General features: G+C 45.0%; 2 protein-coding genes across 3 annotated transcripts in view; one reads left to right on the top strand and one right to left on the bottom strand.

Annotated features, from left to right (window-relative positions):
- itgb4 (integrin, beta 4) overlaps nt 1–14334 on the top strand; it is a 23153-nt gene extending 8819 nt beyond the window's left edge. The window contains exons 20-42 of one of the 2 annotated variants that reach the window (XM_028970472.1): nt 61–255; nt 733–836; nt 921–979; nt 1073–1096; nt 1188–1336; nt 2167–2346; nt 2732–2883; nt 2974–3181; nt 3261–3359; nt 3438–3541; nt 3612–3792; nt 3877–4014; nt 4113–4295; nt 4484–4606; nt 7508–8119; nt 9353–9517; nt 9789–9905; nt 11125–11274; nt 11356–11544; nt 11637–11792; nt 11870–12034; nt 12118–12240; nt 12761–14334. In XM_028970472.1, the coding sequence (XP_028826305.1) occupies nt 61–255; nt 733–836; nt 921–979; nt 1073–1096; nt 1188–1336; nt 2167–2346; nt 2732–2883; nt 2974–3181; nt 3261–3359; nt 3438–3541; nt 3612–3792; nt 3877–4014; nt 4113–4295; nt 4484–4606; nt 7508–8119; nt 9353–9517; nt 9789–9905; nt 11125–11274; nt 11356–11544; nt 11637–11792; nt 11870–12034; nt 12118–12240; nt 12761–12894 (3710 nt within the window). In that variant the 3' untranslated portion in view covers nt 12895–14334. The remainder of the gene's footprint in view (nt 1–60; nt 256–732; nt 837–920; nt 980–1072; nt 1097–1187; nt 1337–2166; nt 2347–2731; nt 2884–2973; nt 3182–3260; nt 3360–3437; nt 3542–3611; nt 3793–3876; nt 4015–4112; nt 4296–4483; nt 4607–7507; nt 8120–9352; nt 9518–9788; nt 9906–11124; nt 11275–11355; nt 11545–11636; nt 11793–11869; nt 12035–12117; nt 12241–12760) is intronic. The other variant, XM_028970473.1, reaches the window with a different exon arrangement.
- On the bottom strand, nt 14078–20258 carry LOC114784790 (erythroid membrane-associated protein). The gene is made up of 10 exons (XM_028970483.1): nt 20046–20258; nt 18242–18315; nt 18016–18114; nt 17833–17934; nt 17010–17159; nt 16254–16391; nt 15811–15862; nt 15590–15616; nt 15481–15507; nt 14078–15196 (listed from the first exon to the last, which is right to left on the bottom strand). The coding sequence occupies exons 2-10, from the start codon at nt 18302–18304 to the stop codon at nt 14637–14639; spliced, it is 1218 nt and encodes a 405-aa protein (XP_028826316.1). The 5' UTR covers nt 18305–18315; nt 20046–20258; the 3' UTR covers nt 14078–14636.

Raw genomic sequence — 20258 nt, 5'->3', positions numbered from 1 at the left:
ATTCATTTTGAATAATTTAAAAGAATGGCGGCTTGTGATAACTGTAGTTATTCTACGCAGGTCGCAGGGTGGGCTTCAAGGAGGATCAGTACCTGTTCCAGCGTTCCATGCTGTCACATGACTACGTGGACACTCCAATGGTGCGCACAGGTCCTCCGAAAAGCAGCGATGTAGTGCGCTGGAAAGTCACAGACAACGTCCACCGTGGCCCCAACCACCCACTGGCCCAAGTGCAGCCCAGTCCTAAAGAGATCGGTACGTGGAAACTTTCAGTAACATTAGTCACTTGGACCTTAGATGCTTTTCTTCTTGATATAATGGCAAGTAAAACACTGGTTATACCGATTCTAATTTCTGATATGATACCGATACTGATTTCGAGGGCAGTGGTGGCCTAGCAGGCAAGGAAGCAGACCCATAATCTGAAGGTTGCCGGTTCAAATCCTGAACCACTGAGGTGCCACTGAGCAAAGTATCGTGCCCACATTCCGTTGTGTCACCGTGTGCCGTGCTTCATAATGACTTTCACTTGATTACAATTTTGACTATAACAATTATAAAATGATCTAACCATCTATCTGTCTAGCTGTCTTTCTGTCTGTTTATCAACGCATCACAACAAGTTTTTCAAGAATGTTACAGTGATTGCATCCGGTGAAAACTAGCCAACACGGTGATTGAGGCAACTTGCATAAATTCAATTTATTAACGCCCTGCTCTCTTTCTCTCCAGTCCCGTTCCCCCTCACCATGTGCCTGAACCGCTTGTACTCAGAGAGCCTGGCTCGTGGGGACAGTGCCGATTCTGAAGCCTTGCGACACCAGGTGGAGGACAACGTAAGTGCCGACTTGTTTCGACCGTGTCGACCGTACTCACACAACTGTACTTTTGCTGAGCTGAGCTTGCTGTTCCTGTATTAGCTGAACACCATCTACAGCCGTATCCCAGGAGCAGAGCAGCTAGAGAAGACAAAATTCAGGTGAGGTTCCTGGTTTTTATGTTTTCGTATTTTTTTCAAGCTTTTATATTTCCATTTCACATTTTCCCTGATTGCTCTTTTGTTGCATTTTAGGACTCACAGAAATGCTGGCACAAGGTATAAATTTTCACAACAATGAAAAACTTTGCTCATATATTACTAACAAGTATGTTTCATTTGATCATTTTGTAAAAAATGTGACTTCTAGACCCAACTACACCATTGTGGACACAGTCCTGTCAGCACCACGTGCCAGCTACCCTGAAATCGTCAAAGTGACCGACCAGCAAGTCCAAGTGGGCAACTTCAGCAGTCTTAAAGTCTTGCCTGGCTTCTACACTGTAGCATCAGACAGAGGTCAGAGTTCATCTTGTGCAGAACAGACCCACACTACAACATGTACAAGAAGCACTACTGCCCCATCTTAATATTTGTCTGCGTGGTATTTTAAATATTCCTCTACACAACTGGTCACCATATCATGGATTTAGAAACAGCCCACTGCGTCATTTTGTGTGCCCGCCTGAAACACTGAAACACTATGGTAGTAGCTAAGTGGGTAACACCCACCAATGAACCAGATGACCGTGCAGTCACAGGTTCAAACCTCCCTTACTAAGATTGTGTCCCTGAGCAAGACAACTAACGCTGAGTTGGACTGTGACGACTGTAACTAATTTGTTTGATGTACTGCATTCAGGTTGCATGGGAGCCAAATGTTGTTCAAAAGTGACATAGTTAAATTCCTCTGTTGAGATGTTTTTGGTTGCCTTACTAGGCTAAATTTTAACATTTACTGTACAGTATTACAGCAATATAAAATCAGATTGTAATAATAATTAAATATAAAGGCTATTTACTTATTTATTTACATTTACATTTACATTTACAGCATTTATCAGACGCCCTTATCCAGAGCGACTTACAATCAGTAGTTACAGGGACAGTCTCCCTGGGGCAATTTTAGGGTTAAGTGTCTTGCTCAGGGACACATTGGTAGTAAGTGGGATTCGAACCCGGGTCTTCTGGTTCATAGGCGAGTGTGTTACCCACTAGGCTTCTACCACCCCTACTATCCATATCCATAAATCAGACATCACCTTGCTTTTGCAGAACTAAAAAACTGTTTGGATTAGTTTTGCGTTTGATGTCCCAGCACTGACAGTTTGGTCAACATGCATCTGCAGAGGCTACAGGTCTGGTGGAGCTCCAGCAGAACGTGGAGTCGGTTGACGTGCGTGTGCCCCTCTTCCTCAAAGATGAGGACGATGACCAGAAGCAGCTACGCGTGGAGGCGTTGGGAGTTCCCGTGGGCATAGCCGAGCTGGGACGCCGCATTGTTGACATCACCATCACCAAGGACCAAGGTTAGGGTCCAGCTTCTGTCTTGTCTTATGCCCCGTCTACAGGAGAACATTATTTCTTTTTTTCCGCGTATCCGTGTGGACGGCAATGCGTATTTTTTGTGAAAATGCTGAAAAGGCTGGAGAAGAACAACATGTTTAATACACCGCGGAGGAGAACTAGACACCAAACAAGGAGAGCTTTTTTGTGAGACGGTGTGGTGCGGAAGGAGTTTTGAAACAGCGCTGGGGTCGTTCTCTGCATCTCAGTGTGGATAACAACATTTCAGATAAAGCTCCTTTAGAAACAGAAAACCCGCATTAGAGAAACGCATTCTTGTGTGGACAGATGTTGGGCAGATAAACTGATAAAGCTGTATTCTAATGATTTGTGGCGTTTCATTCGCAGCCAAGAGTGTTTTCACCTTCCTTGAGCCTGCATACACTTTCAGCCGACTGGACGATGTGGTGGAGATCCCTGTGAAAAGAGACATCATAGAAGAGGACCTGAGGACCCAGGTGACTTACAGCTCCCGTGACCTCACAGCCAAGGACAAGAAGGTGAGAAGAAAGCTCTCAGGCACTGATCACCAGCTTCATGTCTTTATTGCTTCTGCAGTTCTGACTAGTAATTTTATCTAATGTTCCTAGGATTATGTGTCAGTGGATGGAGATCTTACTTACCAGCCTGGAGAAAAGCAGAAACCTATTAGAGTGAAGCTTCTTGAGCTCAGCGAGAAGGACAGCCTCTTGAACAGCCCACAAGTGAAGCAGTTCATCATGGACCTTAGCAACCCACGGCCAGCAGCCAGGCTGGGCAAATACCCTCGCACCACCATCACCATCGCCGATCCGGCTGGTAAGTTCCCCGGACCGACAGTGAATACTGATACTGATGTTCAAATGGCTTTGGTTTGGTGACATCCCTGTCTCCACAGATGCAAATATTCCCATGATGGGAATGGGCCGATTCAACCATGAGCAGAAAGTGACAGAGTCTATTCAGATGAAAAATCTTGAGACCCCTGTTGTCTCTGGTAGGCATTTGATCGATTTTTTTATAGCAACCTTCTACTCCTTCCCAATGTTTTTTCTAAAAATTCAATCTGTTGTAGCCGGGCGGCTATCCAGCCCTCCATCAAACATCAAGGCAACCGCCACTGGCCCAAAGGATATCCGCCTCAAATGGACTCCTCCACCAAATGCCCAGGGGTACAAGGTGAGCAGAGGAAAATTTCGTGTTCACTGCAGACCGCGTAAAACTGTGTAATGACACGCTCCTCTCGAAGGTGAAATACTGGGTCTACGGCGACCCAGAAGAAGAGGCCCCAGTAATGGATGTGAAGACCCCACAGGCAGAGCTGACGAATCTTTACCCGTACTGCGACTACGAAACGCGCGTGTGCGCTTACAACGCACAGGGAGAAGGCCCTTACAGTGACATTGTGCAGTGTCAGACTCTGGAAGATGGTGAGTACGACTCTCAGCCTTCCATGACCTTCTAAATTGTTATTTGGAACACATGGTTCATCCATCTCCACCTCGTCTCATTAGTGCCCAGCGAACCCGGTCGTCTGGCCTTCAATGTCATCAGCCCTACTGTCACTCAGTTGAGCTGGGCAGAGCCTGCAGAGCCCAATGGTGTCATAACGGCATATGAGGTTGTCTACACGCCCATCGATGAGAATAAAAGTGAGATGCTTATCGTTGAACAAATACCGCATTTTTATTCTTGAACACGTATGTTTCACCAGCTGCTGATACATTTTTTCTGATGTTACTCATTCTAGAGCCCACTGGAAACGATAAGACGGTGAAGATCGACAATCCCAAGAAACGCATGTTGCTGATAGAGAACTTGCAGCCTTCGCAGACCTACCGCTACAAAGTTCGTGCCGCTAATAAAGTTGGCTGGGGACCCTACAGGGATGCCACCATTAACCTGGCCACTCAGCCCACTAGACCGATGTCCAGTAAGCAGTGGGAAAGAAATATACTCTTAATTCTCTTCCTAGCATTGGCTACGTTTGTAAACCGAGAAAGTCTAGGACAATTTTTCAAATAGAGCTTGACGTGTAAATTGCAAACCAAATCAAATATTCCTTGAGACAGTTAAGCACTGCCATACACAATGACTGACAGATCCCTTTCTTCCTCCCAGTCCCTATAATCCCAGATATCCCGATTGTGGATGCCGGTGATGAGTATGACAGCTTCCTGATGTACAGCAATGAGGTCCTTCGCTCCCCCACCGGCAGCAAGCGACCCAGTGTTTCTGACGAAGGTGGGTTATGTGAGCTAAGATTCAAGATCAATGCTTTTTGGGGTCAAATCCTTGTGATATGAGACACATTTCCAGTTACGTTTACATCGTGAACAATAGAAAATCCCCCTAAAGAAACACATCAATTTAGAAAAAAATTAATTGGCCTCTCCCATAATTGGATGCTCCTTTGCATAACATAACTTGCGTAGCATGCTTGCGTAGCATTGCGTTTTCATTAGAAATAATAATAGCTAGTGTAGTTGCTGCAATAGAGATAAACCTGGTGGATCTAGAGGAGGGGTCTGCAACCTTTTAACATTCAAAGAGCCATTTGAGCCTGATGGGGGTGGTCACCCTCATGAAACAAACGTATATTGCTATAAACTAGAATTTATATTGCTTTAAATATATATATATACATTGCTAAATATATTTCAATATATGAGAAACTTCCCCATATATTTGTAATGCCTTTTTCAATATATAATCTCATTTAATGTAGGACATTTTTCAGTATATATAATAATATATTAAATAGTATAACAATGTATTTATTAAATATATGAAAATGGCAATAGCAGTATTTTGATATATTGTCATATATCCTATTTCATATATTTATATATTGCTTACATATAAAATATGTTATTATAGAATATATCAACATATATTACTATGTACCATTAACAACATATGAATACACATGAAACATATTGCACATAAGATATTGAGAAAGGTATATGGGCAGGCAGTGTGGTGGGCATATACGCATTGACGGCATTTGGGAAAATTAAGCACATTGCATTTTAATGTTACAAGACCCCAGTAATCTATACATTTTGAAATACAGTAAAAAAAAAAAAAAAACAACCGAATAAATTTAATTTAAAACACGCTTCAATTATTTATTTTTCGAAAGCCACAGGGAGCTGCGGTGTAAGGATGAAAGAACCGCAGATGGCTCCGGGTTGCCACGGGTTGCCAACTCCTGCTCTAGAGGGTTCTGACAGTCCATCGTCATGAGAAAGCACGTTTTCACTGCATGGAAACATGTGGCAATTGAGATTTAGCAACATTTTGAGCCTATTGCTTTAGTTTACATTTCCCTTGGCCTGGTCGTACTTTTTTCACTCTGTTTCTTGACACCTAATCCAAAACCGCAGTGCTCAAGGTATTTCCATCTAAACCAATCAAAATGATTACTTCTTTCTCTTTTTTATTTCCTGTGTCATATTCCACATCAGTGGATTACACTGATTACACTGCGGAAAGTAGCATGGGTCCCTGTAGGACACTGCACAGTTGATGCCCATAAAAGTGGCTTTGCTCTGCACTGCCTGCAGAGGTAAGGGATTTAGTGCGCAAGCAGTTTCCTGCCACCCCAAGATGATGTGAGCCAACATCATTAATCAACCCACTCCCGGTTCAGCATCTGATGAAGCTGAATTTATTCATTCAATGATTCATTCACTTTCTGCGACTGGAGCTCTGCCCACTTCCATACTCTGTATCTTTCAGCTTGCTTGGGTTTTTATTTATGTCTCTTTTGAAAAGGTCCTGATTTTAAACATTTTAAAATCTAGACTGAAAGTACTATATAATGTATGTACCTTCAGGAAAAGGTCACAAAAGTACTAGCAAAGGTCTCAAATTCATATGGTTCAAATTTTTGTTGGCCGGTATTGTCAGCTTTCCAGTTTTTATCCTTCAGCTCTGCCATCTCTAAGGCCCGGTCCTCACAAGAACATTTTTCTCTAAAACGGGAACATTTCTATCCAATCTGTCCTTGCATCCACACGGAGACGGTGTTTCAGGGAACCCAGAACAGTTACTATCTAAAACGGTTCCAGAGTGAATTTCTCTTTTCTTTGCTGACGTTTTAGCCGAACCTCCAACCTGACCTATAACCCCAAATGTGTGTGGTTGTGCTGCAGCAGCTGCAGAATCTCACTAGGCAACTAGAAGAAATCCTCTTTACAGACCACGTTTCTAATGAAAAGACGAGGCTGGAGAATAATGACGTGTTCCGGATGATTTACACAAAGCGGGTGTCACTTTGGGTGAGGCCAGGGAGTGACAGCGCCTCCTACAGGTGTGGAGGGGGTTAAAACAGAGCTGGGCCTTTCAGCAAGTCTCCATGTGGATGACAAAATTTCGGATAACGCTCCCGAGTGGACGCAAGTTTTTTAGAAACCAACAGCCTGCTTTAGAAAAAATTTGTTCTTGTGTGGACGTGTCCTATGTCTGTTTGAGCTCTTGCTTTGCCAAAAGAGTAAAGCGACTAACCCCAGCCACACGGCCGACTCTCCCCCACCATGCTCGCTTGCTTTCCTACCTCTGGCTGACCAAGGCTTGCGTTGGAAGCACATTCAGCTTGTTGGCGACGACCTGGACCTCCGCAAGATCTCCTGGAGGCTTCCAGCCGACATCATCCCCCGCCGGTTGAGCAGCGACACCGAGAACAGTGAAGAGCAGCTACGTCGCCCAACCCATGCCCTGACCCCATACCAAGGTGAAGACCGCCATGATAGGCAGCATGCCAGCCTAACGTGGCCCACCTTACCGGCCATCCCATCATCTCGCAATCCTCCACAAGCTATCTGGGTCGCGGCGCTAGAGTTCTGCTCAGCTCTGTTTGCGGCAACAGCCGGGGATCTTGCCTTCTTCCCACTCATTGCTCTTGGCTCCATCGCTGTCAAGGAAGCAGCTTGCAGTAATGGTTTCTGCTCGAGAGTCACACTTCAGGAAAGCTGGGACTTACATGAGTTTGCCTTGGAAGGTTGACCATCATGTTACTCTTGTGCATTCTGCGTTTGCGCTTTTGAAATCAAAATTGTGATTTCCCTTAAATAAATTCGTTTTTTTTTATGATAGCATGCTAAACCTACCTCAACCACATGCAACCTTTTACAATTACAGATCAGATGATGAACGGCAAGTGGGAGAAGAATTTCCTGTATTCCGGTGGAGGTGGTTCAATCACACGCAATATGAGCTCATCGTCCTACAACCAAGCCTCGCCCAGATCCCCAATGACCTACGAAGGGTCTTTTGGAGGGGCTACGACAGAAGCCACCACTACATACATCACTGGCCCAGGCGGTTCACACACAGGTGGTTCAATCACACGCAATGTGAGTTTGTCACCCTACAACCAGGCCTCGCCACGATCGCCAATGACCTACGGAGGGTCTTTGGGAGGAGCCACGATGGAAACAACCACTACATACATCACTGGCCCAGGTGGATCACACGGAGGAGGTTCAATCACACGCAATATGAGCTCATCACCCTACAACCAGGCCGCGGCCGGATTCCCAATGACCTATGAAGGATCTTTGGGAGGAGCAATGACTGAAACCACCACTACATACATCACTGGCCCAGGTGGATCACACGGGGGTGGTTCAATCACACGCAATATGAGCTCGTCACCCTACAACCAGTCCGTGACCCGGTCCCCAATGACCTACGAAGGGCCTTTGGGGGGTGCGACAACGGAAACCACCACTACATACATCACGGGCCCAGGTACATACTGAGGTTTCAAGGTAACACTAAGAGCGCTGTATTATAAAAATACAGTGTTATCTACTTATAAAAATAAATAGATAAAAAGTCAACAATGTACTGCATGCTAGTTATCTCTTGGTAAGAAGGAGCTAAATACTAACTTGTTGGTATGTAATTATTTTAGAAACACAGAAGACAAACTTTAATGATGTTTTTGTCAATGAAGCTAATAGTGGAAGGGACAAATGGAGTGGATTTAAACTTCCTCCTTGCAATAGAATCCATTTCTTATCTTTCCCTTCTGTTGTCTTCAATTATCTATGCTCCTAATATACCTTGTAGACATGAACAGGCATGGAATTTTTGTTTGACCAAAATTAAAAATTCTAAAATTTAGTATGCTTGAAAAAAAAACTTGCTCAGTCATTTTGAGATAAAGACTTTAAATATAAGAGTCATATAAGTATAAGTCTTTGGACTAATTCCAAACATATTTTCATTCATTTGTAGCTTGTAAATACAGAAAATAAATTAATTAATATTCCTCACATGCTAAGAGGCTAAAATGGATTGTTCCATTGGTTTAATGAATAATCATTTGTCTGGCTATTCTACCATTCAAAAAGAATATCTTTGTAGTTATGTGTCTCTGGGTCATGTAGGGATGTAAAGTCTAAATACTGAGATAAACCATAGAAAAAGGAATGTCACTGAGTCCAGATGTCATGTATAGTACATGCCAAAAGTTTGGACACACCTTCTCATTCAGTGTGTGACCATTTACATTGGTAGATTCTCACTGAAGGCATCAAAACTATGAATGACCACATGTGGAGTTATGTACTTAACAAAAAAGGTGCAATAACTGAAAACAAGTTTTGAGTCTGCTTTGCACACTCTTGGTATTCTCTCGATGAGCTTCAAGAGGTCGTCACCTGAAACGGTTTTCAAACAGTCTTGAAGGAGTTCCCAGAGGTGTTTAGCACTTGTTGGCCCCTTTGCCTTCACTCTGTGGTCCAGCTCACCCCAAACCATCTGGATTGGGTTCTGGTCCGGTGACTGTGGAGGCCAGGTCTCCACTTTTTGTTAAGTACATAACTCCACATGTGTTCATTCATAGTTTTGATGCCTTCAGTGAGAATCTACCAATGTAAATGGTCATGAAAATATAGAAAACACATTTAATGAAAATGTGTGTCCAAACATTTGGGCTGTACTGTATGTAAATCTGAATGCATATTCTGTTTCCAGGGAGCTCCATCTCTCGCAATCAGGAGCATTTGATGAAAGGCGGATTGCTCACGCAGGACGTGATGGTGAGGCGACGCACCGAGAACAGGGGCTACTACGAAGGCGAGAACCTCAGGGACTCCATCGTCATGGGCGATATGCCACACGGATTCATGGACAGCCTGAGTAAGGGTTTCATGACTTTCCTCTCCTTTGGACGAGTTCATGGCTTTATCAATCAAGGATGGGCTGCGGTGCTGCTGCGTTTCAAAAAAAAAAAAAAGAAGCTAGTGCCCTTTTGCTGACCTGCGCCCTGTGGTCCCTCTCTTTCTCTGTCTCCACTCATTTCTAACCTCTCCTCTGCTGCAACCTTGCCCCATCCTCTCTCCCTCTCCTTCCTCCGTCCATCCCTCCATCGTCCTCCTCCTTCTTCTCTTGGCTGGCTGATGGCTCGCAGGTGGCTCTAGCTACAGCACGTCCCTTCAGAACTACAGCATGGCCATGAGCTCGAGGGCACACATGCAGTCGGAGGACGTGAACGAGGCGCTGCTCAGCCTCGAAAGGGTGCTGCAGGGTGAGTGCCCATGGTTCGGGGGAGCTGGCAGCCAACAGTCTCCCAGGGGCTATGAGTCAGAAATTTGCCGGCTTGGATTAGTGTGAGATACACACCCACAGAGTGGCAATAAGCGGAAACATAATCACGGCACTGTGATTCAGACGTGTGTGGAGGTAAAGAAAAAATAAACGATCCCTGATATGATAAGTCTCTGTCCAAGTATCTCTGGATGAGTGTAGAATATGTGACATTTTTCTTCAGTCAACACCACCGTGTTAGAAAAACATAATGCCACAAATATTGGAGAAAGTGGTCTGATCTTATTCAAGGTCATATTGTATTCAGGCCATGATTTAGTACGACTGAAATCATACTGAATCAAACCGCTCAAAGTTTGAGCGATTGGTAGTCAATCTAGACCTGCATGTATTGTTCAATTGGACCAAAAGTGCTCTAGTCGTCTGTCACATTCCTAACCTGAGCTAGGGGTCTAGGAAACGCGACAAGGGTGTGGAGAGGAGGACGTCCACTCTTAGACACACACCCAAACAAAGCATACAAACAGTGCTTTTATTTGTAGTGAGCTAACAGGTACCATAAAACAGCAGACCCAGCACAGCTAACCAACATCAGTACAGCCTAAAGGAAGGGATAAAGCCTAAAGGGCACATAAAGCTAACAGGCTAACACAGGCTAACAACAAAGGGTCTATCACACAAAGCAACAAGACACACGAATGAGACCCCCAACGAAGCTCCTTGCAGATCTCCGTGGACCCTGGGGACCTCCCAAAAGAGTAAGGGCCTAGCAGACCCTGTGGACCTCCCGAACACAATCCAAAGTCTCTTTATATAGGTGGAGGTGACCAACAGGCAGATGGTAGATGGAGCTGGTAGGCTTCAACTCCTCCCACGAAGTCAACCTAAAAGAGACAGGACACAAAACACAGCCAGCCACACAGAACACGTGGGAGCAAACGTCCAGGGACGTAACACGTCAGTTTCTAAGGGGACGGCACATGCGATTATAAAACATCATACAGTAAGTGAGTAAATTTGGGGTGAACTCAAAGTGTCTCCAGAGGGACTGTCCCTGTAACTACTGACTGTAAGTGGCTCTGGATAAGGGCGTTGGCTAAATGCTCGAATTGTAAATGTTAAAATCGACCCTTCTCCCATGACTGAATACTTGGACTGTGAATGGAAACCTACTGACTGGTTCTGTCTTTGGCCTTCAGAACCACGCATGACCCCTGGTATCCCCGAGACCCCGACACGCTTGGTGTTCTCCGCTCTGGGCCCCACCGCCCTGAAGGTCAGCTGGCAGGAGCCCCACTGTGAGAGAGATGTGCTGGGCTACTGTGTGCTCTACCAGATGCTCAATGGAGGTCAGTGGGATCTTTGACACCACATGTTGACGGGTTTAGCCACTAGCACCGTGCAAACAGTGAAGAGTTTGTTTTGTGCAGGCGAGCCGATGCGCATCGATGTGACCAACCCAGCACAGAACTCCGTGGTGGTGCAGGATCTCCTGCCCAACCAGTCCTACCTATTCAAGGTGAAGGCGCAAAGCCAGTCGGGATGGGGCCCAGAGAGGGAGGGCGTCATAACCATAGAGTCCGCCGTGGACCCAAAGAGTCCCCTGTCCCCGATGCCAGGTGAGCATGAATGTCCGCGTCGTGAACATCTCAAACACGACGTCTGGATTGTCCACAGACGTTTTTGAAGCTTTCTGCCTCCGTTCCTCCAGGCTCACCGTTCACCCTCAGCACCCCTAGCGCTCCAGGCCCACTGGTCTTCACTGCCCTCAGCCCAGAAGCTCTGCAGCTGAGCTGGGAGAAACCTCGCAAGCCAAACGGAGACATCCTGGGCTACGTGATCACCTGTGAACAGCTGCACGGAGGAGGTATGCGTACGTGGTTGCACGTGCAAAAACGTTTCACACTTTCATGTTTTATCTCATGTTATTTGGGCCATCTCCAGGTGACGTTCGCACCTTCAAGGTCAGCGGCGACAGCGCTGAGACCAGTCTGACTGTGAAAGACCTGAGTGAGAACATGCCCTACAAGTTCAAAGTTCAAGCACAGACGACTCAGGGCTTTGGGCCGGAGAGAGAGGGCATCATCACCATTGAGTCACAGGATGGAGGTATTTCTAGACTCATTGGCATAAACGATTTCCTTGCCTTTGGCAGGAAAACGAATGTTCTAACCTCACTCTCATGGCAACAGGTACCATGTCTCAATACAACACTCAGTCAACGATGACAAAGAGGGAGATGTTCAACCTTCCAACGGAGGTCAGCAGCCGCTCCAACGTCACCCACACCGTCTTCAATGAGCCTTACTTCTCAGGTACGCTGTCACGTATGTAAAATATCACATTCACTTCTTTTTTATTAGTAATGCAATAATTTAGGTGTTTAATATATTATGCACAACATGAAATTACCACAAAACCATTACTCTTGTGCACGTTTTACACACACAGACGGTTTTAATTGTGAATAAAAAAACTAATCAAAATGTGATTTTTTTTTTTAACTGGAGATCTCATTGGGTGTCGTGGGCATGTTTATGATGTCCACTGATGGTACTGTGAACAAATCAATGATGGCAAATGCAAGATGAAGGGAGGAGACAGGAGCTTGTGCTTAGTGTTGCCAAATTGGGTGTTTTTTTGGATATAATGGTGAAAAATTGCTCGTCAATATGGGGATTCATTCTTATTTAAGTATATTGTGTGGTTGCAGACGTTATACACATTAGATGGTTTTAGCAGTCTCATGAAGTGTAGCAAATGTTTTATTTCGGTAATCTGTTGTTAGCCCTCACGAAATCTGACATAATAAACAAATTTCATGTCGATATGCAGAGGGGATGATGATGAGCACCCACTCGGAGATCGGTGGAATGATCACGCGACAGGTGATGAAAGAGGTGGTGCAGCAGGGCATGGTCTCCAGCACAAGCACGACCAAGATGCTGGAGAAGAAGACCTACAAGTAACGGGAGTGTGCGCTGCAGGAAACTGAATGCTTCCTGGGGAACAGTGAGATACTCCCCATCTGTTACACGCACAGAGAGAGAACTTCGCAGGATCAGCTGCTTCAGAGTCTCCGTTTTCCTCGCGTATGCATGCAAGTCTTAAGGCCCTCTGATTTCCCTCCTGGGGAATAAAACTCTGCAGCGCTGTTTACCAAACCATTTATCCCCTCCGCAGCGTGTCTCCTTGAACAAGGCTTTGGATTAGCACGGACGCTTTTGGCCGCAGTGATTATGGCGCTGTCTCCTCGGTGAGATTATCGAAGTGTGAATAAGCATATGGCAGGCGCGGGATGTATAAGGGCTCAGATTTAAAAGGCTGTTGGTGTAAAAAAAATGGCCGCTCATTATCTGCAAAGCTTTAAAGACTGACTTGAATCTAGAATTTAGAACATTCCGACAAGCTCAAGAGACTGTTGCTTTTTTAACCTACATGTGATGCCCACTTTTCAACTTTCAGCTTTCTTCCTGATGTGGTACAATAACATACGTCCTTGTGCCAATAGCACCAAGCACTTGGGAGTGACAATATTTCACAATGAGGTCACTCTGAAGCATTTCAATATCATTCCACCGTAAAAATGACATAACCTAAGCACTCACGAGTCAATATCTCACAGTACATCAACTATTAAGATCTGCCCAAATTTTTGGACATGTCTATACGGAGTTGACTTAACTATTTCATTTCAGAATTGAAAAGGGACATATTTGGTTTTATATATATGTGTGTGTGTGTGTGTGTGTGTGTGTGTGTGTGGTTAAATGTGTTTTATGTACTGTTATGCATAAATACTTAACATGCTTAACTTCCCCAGAAATGTGCATGGTTTATACATGTATTTAAAAAAAATGTTTAAGTGCCATACACCAGTACTTTTTGTTGGTTTGTACAACTTTTTGGCTTCTTTGTTCTTTTCTATGAATTCTTTTCTAAAATATATTTTGTTTTTAAATGATATACAAATGTTTGAACAGTCCTCATACATGTCACTATTCTAATGCCAGGCAATATGGAGCTCTGGGAAATACTGAAGAAGCCACAGCAAAAAGATATCAAGTTTAAATAAATAAAAAAAATCATCCAGAACTTTAAACAACTTTTTTTAACAGCACTTTTAACAAAACAAAAAAAAAATTTCAGCAATGCAAGTAATTAACAGGTTTATTGATTAACATAATATAATAATATTGAATTGAAAATAATAATTATTGAATAAAATATTTTAATCAGTAAAATGTAATAAAAAAATAATAATAATTGAAATGCGCGTTTTTGTACATGGGCGTCTTATTTTCCAGCGCTCTGTTTGTCCTACATCATTATCCAAACCATACTGAATGCCAAAAAAGTCTGTAATGCATGTCAATAATGTTGCACTTAATAAAATGTTTCAAATAAAATTTGTTTATTCTATTTATTTGTTGCTAACAGGCTTTTTGGAATTCACCAATTTGTTAATAGACCCACAGTATCTAGCTCAGTGTTCGCTGGCAAAATGTTATTAAAATCATTTATTAATGCTTGAAATTCAAAACGTGCACAGCAAATGAGCTTCACAGGAAGAACCTAAAGGCTAAAAGCACAGAAAGGTCTAGCCTACAGTAAAATAGTTACGTAAGCTCATTATTTGGGAGTTCTGGTCCCCCTCGCATAACCCGTGGTTGATCTGCATTTATTATGCGTGACCGGGAGCCGCGTGGCTTTAGCTCCACAGACACGGGCCACGGCAGAAGCAGCGCTCCCTCAGCCCAGCCGGTCGGATGGCCATGTCCCTCACCACCTCCACCGTGCCGAACACCGGGTAGAGTTTCTCTGTGAAGCTCTCGGCGTACGTGTAGATGTGCGCCCGCCTCTCCGCGTCATAGAAGGACAGCTGGCCCTCGTCGTAGTCCAGGTAGACGCCCACCTTCCGGGGCGCCGGGCTCTGGGTCAGGTGGGTGCAGGGGACGGTCAGGGCCTTGAGCTCGGCGCCTCTCTCCAGGCGCAGGGTGAGGTAGCCGGCCTGCATGGACAGGGGCCTGTAGCCGCTCCGCAGTGCCGACTCCGTGGCCACGCCCAGCCGCCAGTCCCGGTCACCCACCTCGACCTCCCAGTAATGACGGCCCGCGGCGAACCCCTCGGAGCCCAGCGCACACCACCAGCTGTCAAACCGCTGTCGAGAGTTGGGCACCTCCCTCTTCTCAAAGCCACACCGCATCTTTTTGTTGTCCTCAGAGATGACCAGATAGGGGTTTGCAGTTTCTCTGTCGATGTTTACCTCCTCTGCAACACAGCGGCCATGTTCTGGTGTCATTTAAATCGAAATAGAAAACCAACACTGACAGCTAACAAATCCAGATTTGCTGATGCACCACGTTATATTACATTTCTGATCTGTTCAACTGTTGTCAGCTCTACTAAAAGGGGTTTGTAATAATCATGGGACCTTTTAAAGTCCATTAGTGAACACAGCATTCCACTGGAATTCAAGATAAAGAGGTTCCAGCTGCCTGTTGTTTGATTATTGATTTTTATTCAAGAGTAAATATCAAGAAATATCAAGATACCTGCAGCATCACATATCCAGTTCCACACTGTAGAGCCAACACACAACAGAAAAGCTGTTAGAACACTTTATGGCTGTAACTGGAAATACATGCACATAGTGACACTTACCTGCATGAGGTAAGTATCGAGTGGCATCTGAGAATGTGACGGTAAGATATTGTTAGAGTAATATTTATTACTACTAGTGATACAGTTGTGCAATATGAGACATGGGGGCCAATGAATTATTTAGAAAGTGGTGAATACATTATTTAGTAGGTGATAAAATTATAAAATTCACCCACATCAGAACCCACTACAATGGGGCCTAGACATTGCGATTGCCTCACCAATCTTTTGGTTCCTCTGTTTCTGCACCAGCCACATTTTATGAATGGCGTCCTGTTGAGCACAAACACTTCATGTGAGTTTTCTTATGGATTAACTCGCTCTCACTCACTATCCATAATCGCTTAGTCCTGTTACTCCGGGTCGCGCCTGCCAGAAACCATCGAGGGAGGCTGGGTGTAGGGCAGGGCACACACACACACACACTATTCACTCACACACTCGTACGTAAGGTCAATTTAGAGTCACCAATTCATCTAGCGTACATGCTTTTCGGCCGGTGGAAGCAAACCGGAGAACCCGGAGGGGAGAGCACGGGGAGAGCAGGAAAACTCCACACACTCGAGGTCCAAGACGAGATTCAAACTCACAACCTTTATTGCATAAAACTCAACCATTTCGTGCAATAAAACAGAGTGTGGCCCAAAGACAGTTGCAGCCTGACCTTGTTGTGGTTCTCCTCCAATGCGGCCAAGATCAGTAGCTCCATGGTGGACTGCAGACTGGGAAGACGACCTCTCTTCCATTGGAACTCAAGGTCGTCCAAAATCATCAGCAGTCCCTCCCCAGGCCAAATACCGTTCTGATGAGGGGGTGGGGGGCAGAAAAGTTAAAGATCTCTCGCTGAAACAAGCTGGTCATTATCAGAGAAAGTGGGTCAGTGGGTGTTTAATCACAATCACTCCTCGCTGGACAGGAGGTCAGCGGAGGCGGAACGGGCTGGAGGATCACGGACATTAATAACTTAATCGTGGGAGGGGGGGGGGGCTGCTCCGATACCGCTTAATAATGATCTTTATTAGGAGAATTATTACAATGACAATATTTTGAATGATTATAAATTATGATTTCGTCTGTGTAAATGTTATTATTCCATTGGACTGTATTTTGATTAGATTTTTTAATTTAAATGATATACTATTTGTCACACCTAGCCAGGCGCTGCCAGTGGACAGGGTGTGTGAGGTCCAGGTCAGTTCTTGTACGTCGCTCAGACTCTGTTACGTTGCCTTTTTGTTTCATTTGTGTCCTGTTTCAGTGTTATTCAGGGTTATTAAACTATTTTTCCCACCCATGTCGTGCGTTGGTATCTGCTCATTTCCTCTTCGGAGTGACATTATTAAATATAATATCATTTCTTTAAGGTCTGAAAAAAAATCCATAAATTCTTTTTCTTTAATGAGACTCTTCGCTCTCCTACCTGATGCCGAGCCTTTTGCTGTCGGACCCAGTCCATGATGAACCTTTTGTATGGCCCCATGTCGTGTTCCCCGCCCTGCTCCAGCATGCCCAGAAGATGGCCCCTCCAGTCTTGCTTCTCTGGTGTGTAGTCTATCAGCAATGTCTTCTCCTGAACATGCACATCAGGAAGCAAACATCTCATGTGGCCAATCAATTATCCCGACATGCCCATTAGCGCTTGTCCTGTGCGCTGGCAGGCATGTCGATGAAGTGATGGCAATGGTGACATCGCCTGATTACATAACTGCTTTCTAACGAGGGGACGGGTGTGGAAATCAATAGTTCCAAATGGAGAGCAAAGCTAGTTGGCTCTAAACGTCCAGTTAATTGCTCCTTGCAAAGAGAGTGGGCAGAAGACTATTGACTGACTGGCCCAGAAAGTCATTGGTTAACAAACGGTGAACTCTCGGACTGCATAATTTTAAAAGAAACAACCTCCAGTCTGGACCTACCTTGTCTTCCAAAACCCTAATAGAGGAACCCTACAAGATCCTACATGTCTTTTGTGAAGACCTCAGTAGATACCTTCAATAAAATCCTGAGGGTAGAGAATACACCCATACATCCAATACTCTCATGGCTCCAAGACAATGGCTCTAAACCAAAATCACACTCGCCTATGAACCAGAAGACCCAGGTTCAAACCCCATTGTGTCCCTGAACAAGACACTTAACCCTGAGTGTCTCCATGGGGGGACTGTCCCTGTAACTACTGATTGTAAGTCGCTCTGGATAAGGGTGACTGATAAATACCGTAAATGTAAATTTAATGGAAGAAGGACCTTATCCTCAATCACAGCTGCCCAGTCCATGATGAATTCACGGCAGAGTTGTGGAGGCCACACGTCCTCGCAGGACCAGATGTGCACCAGGACATCCGATTTCTGTGGGAGATGCGGAGCAGCGTTAGAGCAGCAGATCTACGCTCTGGGGATGGTTCTGCATCGTGGCGGCAGCGTGGGCACCTTGAAGAGTTTGTTCAGCTCCCTGGCCAGCTCCATGATGAAAATCTGGCTTTCCACCAGCGGCTCTCTCTTTATGGTCTTCACCTTTTTCCGCGTGCCCTGTGTATACGTTAGTTTCGTTCGCAGAAAAACAAGGGTTTTCTCCATCAAATTATTGACTTTGACAATTCCCAAGGGAAACAAGACAATATGCCCAGAATAAACCTGGTTTGCTACGTGCTTTTACCTTGAGACGGATCTTGAGGTTCTTGGCAGGCTCGATGAGGAACTGAAGGCACTCCTTCATCATTTTGATCGATCCTGTGTGTTGAAAGGGACGTTATTTGACCTCTGTGCCATTATGAAACTCTACAGAAAGAACTGAGGTCAGTTATCCTGGAAAGGATGTCACTTTGCATCACCTATCCTGCACACAAGGTGACCGCAGCCTTGGATGTTCTTGTCCGTGGTTCCCAGATGGTGGGACGAGCTTCCAACCACCATCAGAACCACCATCCTTCCACCCCCACTTTTAATTCAAGCACTCTCTTGTTTGTTACCTCATGAGATTGAAATACACGCACAATTGATACACACACACACACACACACACACGGTGCACACAGTTAAATGCGTCCTCTGCATTTAACCCATCACCCTTGGTGAGCAGTGTGCAGCCATGACAGGCGCCCGGGGAGCAGTGTGTGGGGACGGTGCTTTGCTCAGTGACACCTCAGTGGCACCTTGGCGGCTCGGGATTGAAACCGGCAACCTTCTGATTACGGGGCCACTTCCTTAACCGCTAGGTCACCACTGCTTCAGGGGGACTGTCCCTGTAACTACTGATTGTAAGGACATCTGAGAAATACCATAAAATGTAAATGAGACATGAGAGGTGGATGGGTGAAATTGGTTGAAAATGTTCACTGCCATGGATTGGAGTAGAGAGAGAGTCCTGTGGGGGCTGAAGAGGCCGATCCTTAATAGGATCAGTGAAGGTAACAGGGCAGTGTGGGGTAAAAAGCGCACCGCGGGTTGGGTATTTGTCCGGCTCGGCGTACTACTGCATCCCGTCCACTGCTCTCTGAAGGGGAGAAATTCCAATGAGATCTGAAACAGCATCTGAGAGCACTTTTTCAAGCCAGATTGCTGGACCCCATTATGCTGACCCAGCATCTGTCCGCAGCACCCACACACACAAACACACACACACACACACACTCAGCCAACCTTCAATAACTTAACAGGTGTCTTTAAACACTGCAGCAGCCCGGAGTGAAGCGCGCTGGCCAGGCAGCAGGATTTAAAAGGGGTGGAGGGGCGGTGGGGAGGGTGCATGAGGGATTTCACTCTTATGACTTAGAGGGCCATACATACCACTGCTGACACTAAACCTGCCAAATGGAAACCGTGTTTAATGCCAGTGCAGCGCACATTTCCACCTCATACTCCATCCATTTCTACACCTCATGCAGTATAGTGTATAACGCATTTTTGACACAGCAGCCCGCATTTCACGTAGGAATGCGTTATGGCTTGGAGGGTTGAGTGGGGGATTAAAGGAAGGCACATCCATCACACGTGCTCCACACCAGCAGCACCTCTCCTGAACCCGAGCCTCCTGATCCGGTAAACGAATTAAACAGGAACCTTGTGAGCACGTTGAAGAGCTGGGTGGTAGTGAAGTAGTAAGGCTACAGCTACAAAAATACCACACATAACTCCTAAAATTGCTTTCTTAAATGCATGTACCAAAAAACATGCACCAATGTGTGCAGGCAATATATATATATATATAATATAATATATATAATGTATAATATATCATTTTAAATTAGATATAGTTGCAAATAATTGTTTTGCAAAATGCACAGCATAATAGTACAATTCCAAGTTCACTGTATCACAGTAAAAAGATATTTAGTTTTTTCTGCAACAATATACACTGCAAAATACCTACAAGTTTTTTTTTTTATTTAAAGCTTTTGGAGTCATTTGCAATTACTTAGTTAAGAATTTTTGTAATCTGACACCTATTCATTTTGACTTACCTGTAGAAATCGGGTGCAACTGGAAAAGATCCCTAATTCACGCCGGTGTCGGCCCCGCTGCCTCCTTCAGCGCCGCTCCTGCAGTGAGGAGTGCGAGAGTGGCGAGTGAGCGACCTTGTTTACATGGTGAATGAGACTCGGCAATTTCCGGCGACACGAACACTGCCGAACGGTAGCTGTTTCAGATGTCAATACTCCCATCTCGCCGCTAGA

Source organism: Denticeps clupeoides, chromosome 2, assembly GCF_900700375.1.
Source record: "Denticeps clupeoides chromosome 2, fDenClu1.1, whole genome shotgun sequence".
NCBI classification, from domain to species: Eukaryota; Metazoa; Chordata; class Actinopteri; order Clupeiformes; family Denticipitidae; genus Denticeps; species Denticeps clupeoides.
This window is presented reverse-complemented; position numbering and strand designations above follow the sequence as displayed.